The following is a 12,500-nucleotide window of genomic DNA, read 5'->3' on the forward strand; positions in this document are numbered from 1 at the left end:
AATTTTATCAATTTTATCGGATTCATCGATCGTTATAGAATCGATAAAAATTAACCTGTTTCCGTTGAGGCAACGTTTGATTGTGACTCTTTAAATGTAGATATTTCAAAGGCGGCAATGAAATGATTTGTTAGCGAACACTGTACAAGAGATCAAAGAGACTGCATTACAATTTTTTCCTGATTTTATTGTTTGATTACATTATTTGGATTGGATTGGATTGTAGTAAATTGTAAAAAAAATAAAATTAAAAAAAAATTCGATTACCCGGGTTCAATTGCAAACGTAAGTTTTTTTTTCCGTTTCCTCGGCTTCAGTTGTCGTCCAGTCTGGTTGTCGTCTTATTATTCCTTTTTTGCTTTGTTCCGTTGGTTTTGGAACCACGTTTTAACCTAAGAAGTATGGGGAGCAAGAAGTGATCAAATTTTTATCGATTAACGAAGAGGGAAGTTGTTACAAGTGTTCCTGCGAGCTATGTAAAATCTTTTGGTGTTTCCGTTTCGAAAAATGGTACGGTAATTCAGTTTCGATAAATTCGATATTTCTTGATAAAATCGATAGCTCTAATTCAAAAATCGATAATTATCGATTACTCACAACGAAATCTTTTATCGTTTTTATCGAATTTCGAAAATATTTATCGATTTTTGTCGATTGTTATCGAATGCTATGGATTAATCGATGTTATCGAATGACTACCCCGGGTGTAAAACAAGGGAACTGATTTTGGATTCTCATAACTACAATCCGGGTCAAAGGACTTTGGCACACTGGTCAAATTTGGGTGAAAAGAAGAGAATTTACCGTACACGCTTCCATCGTCGCAGTATAGATGGTTTTCAATCATGTGATAAGACGGCCATGCCCGGGGGGGAAGGGGGGGGAAGGGAGGGGGCGGGCAGCCATGATGGTGCACAAAACAATACCAAATTATGGCTCATGTTTTGCATTCTAATAGAGTCAAATTTCCAAAGGACTTTTTTTCACTTTTGTTCTGTGCATTAGCATCTGACGATTCGACCAATGTGGCAGCTATGACATACCAAGGGCTCTCTCGTTAGCCTCTGATTATTTCACCAAATTACATGGCAATTATTTCATATCAAGGCTAGCCTTAGGTATTGTATAAGTTTATTGGGAGTTTTGAGCACATTGTATTTAGGGAAGGATGTAATACTATAAAAGCTCAACTAAGTTCTCATATTTCCTCACAGTTGATCTCATCTAGGATTAGGCTCTCGCATGACGAGGTCTTATTTTTAACACCTCTGGATGCCTGCTCTCTTTGAGACAGCACCTTGAGATTTTGTCAATCTCTACTTAACACACCTCAATAACCACCACACAAGGTGGAGGATTGCAAAAAATTAATCCAGTAGTTGAAAGGTACAAATGAGATGTATGGTATTTTAATGTTATGCAATAGTGTACCTTGGAGAAATCACACCTTTTGATTTCTTAGTCTGTGGGAGTCCACGGAATGGAAGGCAGAGTGGGAGCTTCCATGACAGATATACACAAATTTTTCGATGTATCTGATGCTTCAGAGGTCACTTGGGCACATGCAGTCAACAGTCAGGAAAAGCTGCAAGAGGCACTAGCTGGAGAGGTTAATAAACTTGTCTTTATTTAATATTTAGATTTCTTCATTTTGCTATGTTAAAATGCATGATGGAAAGAGCAAGTTAAACATTTTGAATTGGGATGCTTTTGACAGTACTTCATGACCAGTCTGTAGCGTACGGCAGAACTCAAAGACATCTCGCGTGTGCAAAGGCATTTTTAGGCACACACCCTGCATGCAATACGACTGAAAGTCTAGAACTAACGCATGACTGGCTCGTGTATGGTGAAGATGGTGTGGTAACTATGCTTGCAGGGAACACCTGTTTATGTAACTAATGTAAAGTAAAGTAACCATATTGAATGTCAATAACTCTTAACAGTATTTCAACTGACAAACCAGAGGTTGACATAACGCAACTTACCACTGTAAAGCTTAGAATTAAGGTGGCTCTGAATCTGCGATACAGAATTTTTTTAAACTTAATTTGCAAAGTTTCATCGTGGCCTTCTAATCACTTTTCAGCAAAAAAAAGGGGTCACAAAGTTAGTTTTTTAGATATGAGCAACTAAAGACAAAGTAAAGGGTGTTTTTACAAGGCTTTCCTGTTGCCACAGTGACATTTTACGTCACAATGACGACTTTTTCTTGTTTAGCAATAATCCGTGGTTCATTTGGTACCACAAGATTGCTAATACATAATACAACGATGTGGTGCCAATCCTTCTAAGACTCTTCTAATAAGAGTGTAACTTGGAAGCATTGAATCTGGTTTGAATTGCTTCTTTCAGATTGTTAAAAGTGGAGTGCCTGTAAACTAGCTTGATAGCTAAGTGTACTTCCACTATAAACAAAGCATTTTTTTTTCTAATTTTTTTAACGTGGAGTCACGGGCAAATCCTGTGAGTGATGTCCCTCATGAAATCTGTTATAGAATACTTTTTCCATAGTTCCTTTTGCATCTCAGTGTTCCACAAACAAAATTTCAATATATGATTTGATTACTGGACCAGGTAACCTAAATAAACTCTGACAGTGCATGTGCGCAGGTTTAAAATAATTGCACCCCCCCCCCCCCCTCACCCCCCTTCCTGAAAGTGCCTCCTCCGGATTTTATTCTGGCCAATGGTAATAGTACAAGGATTTAACATTGTTCAATTAAGACAATAATTCCGTTTTTATTTTTTATTTTAATTAAGGTTATGATGATTGAAGCAGATGTATTACTAAGAGACGATGATGGGATACCTATCATGGCTCACCCACCCAGTACAGACAGCGACCTGTTACTTGTCGAGTTTGTTAAAGCAGTTCTTGCGACTCGTAAAGGCATCAAACTGGATTTCAAAACAACAGCTGTGGTTGAACCTTCACTAAAAATCCTCTGGGAGGAAATGAATTCTCTGCACCAACACACATCCACTCCAGTGTGGCTGAATGCTGACATCTTGCTTGGTCCTTGCAGATTTGCATGTAATGCTGTAGATCCACGTATTTTCTTATCGCTTTGTACCAAGTTCTTCCCCTCCGCAACCCTTTCAGTTGGTTGGAAAACAGACTTTTATCTTAAAGGAGATGATCATTATGAATGGCCCATGGTTCAGCAAATGAAAAACTTGCTAGCCAAGATTAATCAACCAGTCACCTTTCCAGTCAGGGCAAAGGTAATAGGGAAGTCCATGGAACAGATGTTATGGCTCTTGAGTCTCTCTAATAAGTACACACTTACAATTTGGTCTACAACCTTTGACGATCCAAATACTAAGGACTTGGTTGCTCTGCACAGAAAGGTTGCAGATAAAAAAAGGCTATTTTATGATCTTCCCGTTGATCAGCATACAAAGTTCTTGGAGGAGCTCAAGTTTGAGGCATGAATTAGAGGTTACCATTTCAGCAGGGTTATCACAAAAAACCAGCAACCAGCTAATTGCAGTTACCTAGAGTAGTTGGTTTCTTAGATATAATAATGACTAAGACAATGTCATTGTCACAAGAAAGGCAAAAATTAAATTTACAAATGTACTTCAAAAAATGCAATTTCACAGTGAATTGACTGGAAACGACCTAGCTGGTGGAATTATTAGACAACATCAACTCAAAATATAAATTTGCGTTGTAATCACATCATGACTATTTAAATCTTTTTAATGTGACAAGGGTGTGGTAGTTCCTCAAATGTGACAGTGGTTGGAATCAATATTTATAGATTTTAATTCAAGGCCAAGCTAAGAGTTTGCTTGTGTCACCAATGTGAAAATATGGTAATTGTGAAGAAGAGCTCCTCAAAAAACCTGTCAGCCGACTGTTGGCCAACTGTTAGCCCACAGTTGGGCAACAGTTAAATTTACAAATGTACTTCAGACAGTTGACAGACAGTCGGCAGACTGGTTTTTTGGGGAGCTCTTCTTTTTTGGCATTTTTAGGCTTCCGAAAAGCTCTGGAACAGGACGCCATGTCCTCTTCAGTTAGTAGAAGAAAGTAGAAAACACATGTGAGATTTGATTTTCTTGCATATAATTTAATCCCTAATGTTTTTCTCGTATGCTAATTTCTAACGTTCACGAAAGCATAATTGTTATGAACTCTTGACACACGCATTTCCAAGAATGTTTTTGAATCTGTTCAAAAAACTCGCAGCACGTGTTTTATTGGGTCAAAAACCACTCGGCTACGCCTCATGGTTTTAAACCCGATAAAACACTCCTGCTCATTTTTTAAACATTACATAAAACAAGAGTTTTTGTGAAGTAGCCTTTCAGGCTTAAACTTGCTGGAATACAAATTCCCAAGTGAATCATGATTGGTTTAGAACTTGGTGAGAATTTGACAAAACAAGAATTATTATGTGTTAAGAAAAAGAACTGCCTTTGATATCTTTGGAAGTCCTTTAAGACAATAAAGGTCTGCTACCTCAGGGAAGAATGCTTGCTTATTGAAGGCAGACAAACAAAATATTTTCATGGCTGCCTTCAACAATATTATTATTAAGAACAAAACATAGTCCTCCTGATCAACAACATTCATTTTTCTCATTTAATAACATCACAAATATTAGTATGACATTACAATACTTGCACTATTTTTTTTTCTGTTCTAAGCTTTGCTTAAACAGATGCTATGGTGTTATGAATGATTTTCCACAGTGAACTGTCAATCAACCTACAGATTCTAAACTAATAAATTAGAGAATCTGTAGTGAAAGCATAAATATTGGAAGTTCAAAAAGCTAAAAGAAGAGAAACTGTTAATGTTTACAATGATGTGTGATTTATGAAGACTAAAGCCAGCACGTAAGGTTCAATATCACATACATACCGTACATTGTATAATTTATACAATAATAATAATTAATTTTATTGGACTATTCATTTGCTGAATAATAATTGCTACCCTCCATCACCATGAAATAATCATTATATCCTATCACTAGAAACAGTAACTTGTCCATGCACTTATGTTTCCTTTAAGAAGAAGAAAACATAATTATGCAGGGTAAGGAGGAAAAAAAATGAACATCAATGTGCTTATCAGATTTGATCAGTTTTCACTCTCATAAATAAGTGTCTCTAATAATATGCACCTTCCATCCGAACATAGTACCATAGATACTCCTCAAAAGCACTGCACTTTACAAGCTACATGTATAATTGTTTGGACAATATTATCTTGCACATCTTTTGAAGCAAGTTTAGCTGCAACTGCATTGATTTCAAACCAAACAAACCATAATTTTAATTCGTGCTGTACCATCAAAGGCCCTTTATTACTCCAGCCTATCTTTCCAAAGGCCAAAAAAATGACCTACATCACAGTTCAAATGGTGAAGGAGTAATTAATATTATCACTAATGTGAAGCGAAATCTATTTAACCAGGGCAGAGTGTTTTCAAAGTTTGTAGGCACTTTTCATCATGAGAAGAAAATAAGCATCGTTGTCTATGGATGCACTGACTCCAGCATAGTAGTTCATAAATTCATCTCTAGTTATCTACAAAGAGACAAGAAGTGGAGTGTAATAAGTAATTGGCACAGTTAAAAACTGTAAAAAATGTACTTTTTACAGAGGTACATAAATTGTATTCTCAATGGGTATTTGTATCACTGAAAAACTCAGGAAATCCACTCCAATGTTAACTGTGGTTGCAGAAATGGGTGCAGACAAGGAAAGAGAAAAATCTCTGACCGTTGTAAACAGGAAATGAATCTGTTGTGTTATAAGTTGTGATGTCATTGGGATGTCATTGTGATGTCATGTTGCCATGTGACATCAATTTCAATAGGGACGTATCTGCCAAAGAGTATTGTTCAGTATTGTGTATTCTGTAATTACAGCATCTATAGTTGTTTCGAGTTCAATTAATCCACAACCCTGGCCCGCCAGCTCAACCACATGGCAAGACAGGAGCTAGCAGTGGATAATTTATAGGTCTTCACTTTTCAAAAAGTACTTGATTACTAAAGGAGTTCTAATTAACTCAAAGGACCCATGGTCATTGGGTATAAATCGTGCCCTGTGGGATGAATGGCATAACATCAGGCAATACTCAGAGGCAAAATTTTTATCAATAATAACAAGTACAATTATATAATAACTGTACGATAAAATTTTACAAGTAAAGGAGAAGAGAGAAGTAGTCATCCCATTCCTTGAGGGATCCCTGATGTATGATGTATGATATGGGGAAACACATGCAAGAGCGCCCCATATAAAAGCAGACTCCCCAGCAGTGTCTTGAGTGATGTTTGTCGTGAATATTGAGTCCACAAAGAATTGTTACAGCAAAACAACGAAGAAAATACCCACACCAGGCTGCTGATTTATTCTTTGAGCCCGCACTGAAAAGGCTGAAAAAGCAGGAAAAGCCCAACTTTGAACGTAATTTTCTCGCAAAAAAACAGAAAACGAGAAGAAATAACCCCACAAACTTAACTTTACTTATGTTTGGCTTTCCAGAAACAATGTTGGAAAAACTGCTGATTTTGGCCTGCCGTTCTCCTTTAAAGGAGATGAGCAACAAGTTGCCACAGTGGTTGGTTTGGTTATTGTAATCATGATGTCTATGATGGCACATTGCAGAAAGACGCTCTGACAGGAAATAACCACATTTTGATAATAATAACAATAATAATAATAATAATAATAATAATAAGATGATGATGATGAAGAAGAAGAAGAAGAAGAAGAAGAAGAAGAAGAAGACATAATCATGACTGACAATCAAGTGCTGTGGGAGCAGGTACAGTATGCTAGAAAACTTGAGTACTTACCGTTCCATCAATCTCATTACTGCCTACTTCAAAAGTGTTCAAAAACTTCCTAAAGATCTGATCCTCCGTCATTTCACCATTTTGGTATTTTGGGTGTGACTTGACATTATATACTCTAGAAAATAACATTTGGTCACAAAAGTTTAATTTTAACTGTTTTTAAAGCACTGAATGATGGGAATTCTCTCAGAATTATTGGAATACAAGAGAAAGGTTTTACTTTGAATTCACAAAATTTTCATTGCCAATATTAGAGGACCCATACATTAGCAGAGTGTGTTTTAATATGTCTACATAACTACATTGTAAACTAAGGTATGAATGAAAGTCTTATCTGGGTTGGTTTCACCAAAAAAGAAGTATCGGGAATAGGTCACCTGCGTAAATTACCATAACTAGCTCAGTGTATGGGTGCTATGACGACTGGTCAGTTTCTAGCAAGTCATATTCTTCACTGTTGCCCAGCTTGTTTCAAGGATGTGCTCTCTCCCAAGAGATGGTTACTAGAAGATAATTAACTCATTGACCCCTGGGATTGGGTGTCCCAGGGCATTTGAAGTGTCAGTGGGTTAATAAATTCATCCACCCTAAAAGGATCATTTTTCTCTGGCAATACATGGCAAATTACCACAAACTATTTTTCTCATTAATTTTGGCACTATAGTGCATAAACTGAACAAAGAAAAGAATAGGGGCATAACTATTGACTACTGCATCATTGTACTGTTCAATATACACTGACCCTCTTAGATCCTCAACTGTTATCTGTTGATCTCCTGTTTTATCCAATTTATTGAATGCTTCATTTATTACATCTTTCCTTGCTTTGCTCATTGGAGGCTGATAAAGAAGATGCATTAAATTTACTAAATCATACGTTATTTTTTATTTGCTTTGACACAAATCAAAATTTAAATGCTTATAGAAATATAATTTCACAAGAAACCACTGTACATTAGAGGCTTTCCTTGTCAAATACAATAAATAATTAAAATCTGAATGTTCAGGCATTTGACTGTAGACCAAATGCATAAAAGGCAGCCAGACATATGTTATTTTGTTAATGTGCTCGTTTGCATGGACAAAATAAAAAAAGAAATGTTGCCTGAAAGCAAGGCTAGTGAGTCTAATTAGCACATAAACAAAGAGTACATTTTGGCCGCCATTTATGCATTCTGTCTATAGATGGACAAAAGAGGGCTCAAAAAGTTCTTCAATAATTTACTGTAACAAATCAACATTTTTATTATAATTACAATAATTTTTTTAATCCAATAGAGGCACTTGCAGATTTTAATACAACGCCTTACTAGTTTCCTGGTCAGCCTTTCAGGACTATTATAATTCTTTAAAAAAAAGTGTATTTGAAGTTTGAGTTAAAGACAAAAGATTGAAGTGATATATCCTTGCACTAAACTGGACAATTACGTGCTATTGTCAAATCGTCAAGTTCAGTGTCAGGATCATATCTATTTCACATTATAATTCTACAAGTTAAAAGACACTTCAGCGTTAATAAACTTACTCTTAGAGCAATAAGAAACTCATCAAAGTCAATGAGACCACTGCCATCTTTGTCAAAGGCACTAAACATCTCTTTCATTTCCTACAGGTTGACAAAAGTTTGACATGGGTAAATCAATAATAAACAATTATTTTGTCATAACTTAAGTTAATATCTGGACAACTAAATCAGTATGTCTATCATTGAATGTATTACATTTTTATAAGCTACTTTTTACCAATAACTGATAGAGTTCTGGGGAAAATGATAATGAAAGGTGTTCTATTGGTTTTTTACTTCTGTATAGGTACGAAATGACTCCAAAAATTTATGTATGACACTCAGTCTGGTTAAGCCTTAAGTAAATGAAATGCTGACAACAAATGTCACACAAACAGATAACCCTGAAAACAATCTACATGTAGCCTTTCTTAACTTAAAAGACAAATAATTTACTGTTAAATCATTCAAAACACTTGTGGGAAGAATTACGTGACAAGCGTCATCCAAAAAACTATCATTGAAATCTCATGAACCCGATTCCCAAATAACTAATATTATCAATAATTTTAACAAAGTGACTAGACTTACAGTGTAAACTTAAATCAAGTGAAGCTATGATCCTCACATTTATGAATGCAATTTTAGCAACCCGTGACCTCGCAACGCCAGCGCTCCAGATAATCAACTGAGCTATGAAGCCACTGACGTTAGAAGCTGGTCATTTGTGAGTTCAAATGTTCCCGTGATGAGCGAATCAATGAACGAAATGATACATGAAATGAGTCATATATTCAGTGGCTTCATCGCTTAGTTGGTTAGAGCCTCGCACCAGTAGGGCAAGGTCATGGGTTCAAACCCTTCTGAAGTCTTGCATTTTTCAGGCTTCTCTACGCAATTGCTAAAATTGCATTTATAACTGCAAGGATCAATTAGCTTCACTTGATTTCATATCCACAGTTCAATATATGATTCATTTCATGTATCATTTTATTCATTGTACGCTTAAATCAGAGAAAGTTCCAAGCTTGTCAGACCATGTCCTCCTGTTTTAAAAAGCTATTTCAAATTAATTATTATGTAACTTTAAGAGACCCAGGTGGAGGAAGTCAATGAGTTTGCTGTTGGGAAACGTAAGCAAGAATGATGGAGACAACATTGAAAATTCATCTGAAAATTACCGATATTATCAATTCTTTTCTTGCAGTCAATGTGTGCCAATTCCTATCTGCTCAATATGTAAATAATGAATAGGTTTCATTTCTGAATATTTGGAACAAAGTAATGATAATTATTATTAATGTGTTCCAAATAGTCAGGAATAAAACTTAAGGCCTGCAAGTTAAAAAACTATGACAATTTACCCTTGGAATATGTCCAAAGAAACCCTCATTTGATCATTTCTCATTGTTGTTAAGAAGAAAGTGGCAAGAAAATGAACAAAAACTTAAAGGCATTTGCAGGGCATAAGAAGTCATTTTGTTTGTCCATTTTAGTATAATTTATTTGCATTTCACAAACATTGATGGCATTAGTTCCCTATTTAAAAAGTGCAAAGGAGTTGTTCCAAACCACCAATGACAAACACATCTGGCATTCAGAAAGGGATTTTAACCCAGAGCATCTTGCAAATCTGGCATCAGAACCACTGGATGTTGCCGCATCCTCACCAGAAAGCAAAGACGACAAAACTGAGTAAACCAATGTTCAACCTATAAAAATTATTGGAGTGTGATGGACATGGTACCTGGGTTAAGCTAAATGCTCAATTTAGCAAGAACTGTGAAACACCATTGCCAAAGGGGTAAATGTTGGCAGAGTGAAACCTAAAGGCAAAGGATGAAAAGCAAAAACAGCATACTGTACCTTTGGCTCCAAATTAAGACCATACTCAGTTATGCCCTTTTTAAATTCATTGAAATCTAACGTGCGATTCTGGTCATCATCCATAATTCTGAAAACCCTGAAAGTATAAGAAATTAAAACACTACAATCAATTTTTGTTGTGATGCATTTCAGTATAAATAATGTTATTATAATTTTATAGGAAGCAAGATTTCAGTTGTTGAAAGCTAGGACAACTCTGTCATCTTTATAATTCTTTAACAAATTAAAAATCACTCTTTTAAATAAGTATTTGAAGAACTTCATATGTCAAACATTGCAAAAGGATAAAGACAATAATTTTGGCCACTTATCATCATATTGTGATATGCTAATATGATTATGACACAGCAGTTGTTAAGCTTTCAGCTAGAGGACCTGGGAAAGGCATCTCTAAAAATGTTTCCAAACAAGTGTGATATTCACAACTTTATATCGATATTATTTTCCAAGACAGTATTGAGTTGTTTATATCTGCAAATACACTACTCGCCTCAGTGTTCATAAATACTACAATAACAATCCAAAATAACGCTTGTTTAAAGAGCCAGATGCCAGACATACAGCATTACTGCACAATTTATATTTGAATTAATTTCCCTCTCGCATATTTTCCCCTTTTATAAGCAAGAAGTTAATAATTTGACATAATAATATAAAAGAAAGGAACTTTATTTAAATGTCTAGTGGATCTAGCGTGCATGACATGCATGCGGTCTAAGAACCGCGTGACAGACCTATGCTTCTAAAAACAGTACATCTGAAGTCAACCGATTAAGCGAAATGAGACGATTTTAACTTCTTTAGATATACGTACCTTCCAATCCCTTTGATACCAGCTGAACCTCGACTTAAACATTGCAATCTCAATCTTTCAACTGGGTCTATGGTTCCTTTACTATTTAGCACCTTTTTGCACTTGTGTTTCATTTGTGAATCTGAACGGTAAGTCGCTGCCATTTTGTTGTTATTTGCAAAGGAAAAGTAAATATGGCGACCTCGCATGAAGTCACGAAGATTCCATGTTTGTGTTACCGTGACAACGCAACGAACGCGTACACAGTGAGCACGGGCTCAGACTATTTTGTCCATAGACTTTCTTCGGTTGAGACAACCTCTGGTGAAATTGATAGGCTACTCCATGAAAACAATGATTGAATAAATTTTTCGTTTGAAATTTCAAATGATATCGGTAATTAGTCGTCGAGATACTATACTCGTCGCTGGAATATAATTTTATATCCCCCAAATAACACGGTCGTTTGCGATTCAATTCGATTCACCATCTTTTAGTTCGGCTTTTTCGTGCTTAACTTGCCTAATATATTGAAAATGAATTCATTGCTCAAATAATCTCACTTGGGCGCCATTCGAGTGCACTAATTGAAAAAAAAAAATAATGAACCATACCACCTGGTCATGGGGTTTGATAACTTTGACAGAAAAATAATTTTAATATTTCTCAAAATAACTCACCTTCCCAATCCTAGAATCCCGCTTGCACCACGAGCAAAACATTTTATACGCAAAGATTCAACAGGATCTTGGAACTTGGTCTGTTTGGCAGCTTTTCGCATCAACTCGCGATTACCTCGATTTGTGATCATTTTATCAATCCGTGAAGTTGAAGATGAAGGCGAACGCAAAACACGAGTGGCTTGTCAACGAAGGAACTCCAAGTGATAACTATTTACTACTACTTTGAATTTCAAGCAACGATGAGTTTTGATTTTTCCCTAGGGACGAGTTACTCACGTTATTCATAATAATTCATACGAAAACACACAAAGAGTCATGGAAACAAAATAATTGCCGGAATAATTGTGCTAACAGGTGAGAACGGACAATGACGATTTGTCGAACAATTGACTCTAAGTAGAAAGGAACTTTTAAGCTCATTAAGACGGATCAAGCCTTTCTTCTTTGGAGAGATTCTCTGAGGAAAACGAAGAAAGAACTAGTAAAAGTTTTAAAATTAAAGGAAAAAAAAATTGGACCCGAGAGGATCATTCTCATCTTCTATTTTTTCACCTTCAGATTTCACGCTGCGCTCGAAAAAAAAAGGGGGGCTCGCTGGAGCACCGCTGAGGAGAGATTATACACTACACTGAGCACTAAGGACAAAAAAGCTAAACCCCACCCCAATTAAAGAGAAAAGAAAGATGTATGATAGAATATGTAATAAAATACAAGTTTGCAGGAGTAATTTTTTTGACGTTAGTGCAGTTTCTCTGTGGGTGACGAAAAACAATGAAAGAAAGCAAACGACTCTTGCGCCAAA

General features: G+C 35.9%; 2 protein-coding genes across 5 annotated transcripts in view; one reads left to right on the forward strand and one right to left on the reverse strand.

Moving 5' to 3' along the window:
* The window catches only part of LOC138023965 (protein FAM151B-like), a 4,275-nt gene extending 587 nt beyond the window's left edge, over positions 1-3,688 (forward strand). For all 3 annotated transcript variants that reach the window (XM_068871046.1, XM_068871045.1, XM_068871047.1), the window contains exons 2-3: positions 1,463-1,609; positions 2,764-3,688. In XM_068871046.1, coding sequence (XP_068727147.1) covers positions 1,463-1,609; positions 2,764-3,438 — 822 coding nt within the window. In that variant the 3' untranslated portion in view covers positions 3,439-3,688. The remainder of the gene's footprint in view (positions 1-1,462; positions 1,610-2,763) is intronic.
* Positions 3,689-4,583: 895 nt separating this feature from the next.
* LOC138023967 (calcyphosin-like protein) lies at positions 4,584-11,996 on the reverse strand. Of its 2 annotated transcripts, none has more exons than XM_068871051.1 (6): positions 11,696-11,996; positions 10,202-10,298; positions 8,357-8,437; positions 7,574-7,671; positions 6,832-6,946; positions 4,584-5,551 (listed from the first exon to the last, which is right to left on the reverse strand). In XM_068871051.1, the coding sequence occupies exons 1-6, from the start codon at positions 11,824-11,826 to the stop codon at positions 5,450-5,452; spliced, it is 624 nt and encodes a 207-aa protein (XP_068727152.1). In that variant the 5' UTR covers positions 11,827-11,996; the 3' UTR covers positions 4,584-5,449. The 2 variants fall into 2 exon arrangements, with proteins under 2 accessions (XP_068727152.1, XP_068727150.1); XM_068871049.1 differs by lacking the exon at positions 11,696-11,996 and adding an exon at positions 11,037-11,242.
* Between the last annotated feature and the right edge of the window lie 504 nt (positions 11,997-12,500).

The sequence above is a fragment of the Montipora capricornis genome, chromosome 11 (genome assembly GCF_036669925.1).
Source record: "Montipora capricornis isolate CH-2021 chromosome 11, ASM3666992v2, whole genome shotgun sequence".
Classification (NCBI taxonomy): domain Eukaryota; kingdom Metazoa; phylum Cnidaria; class Anthozoa; order Scleractinia; family Acroporidae; genus Montipora; species Montipora capricornis.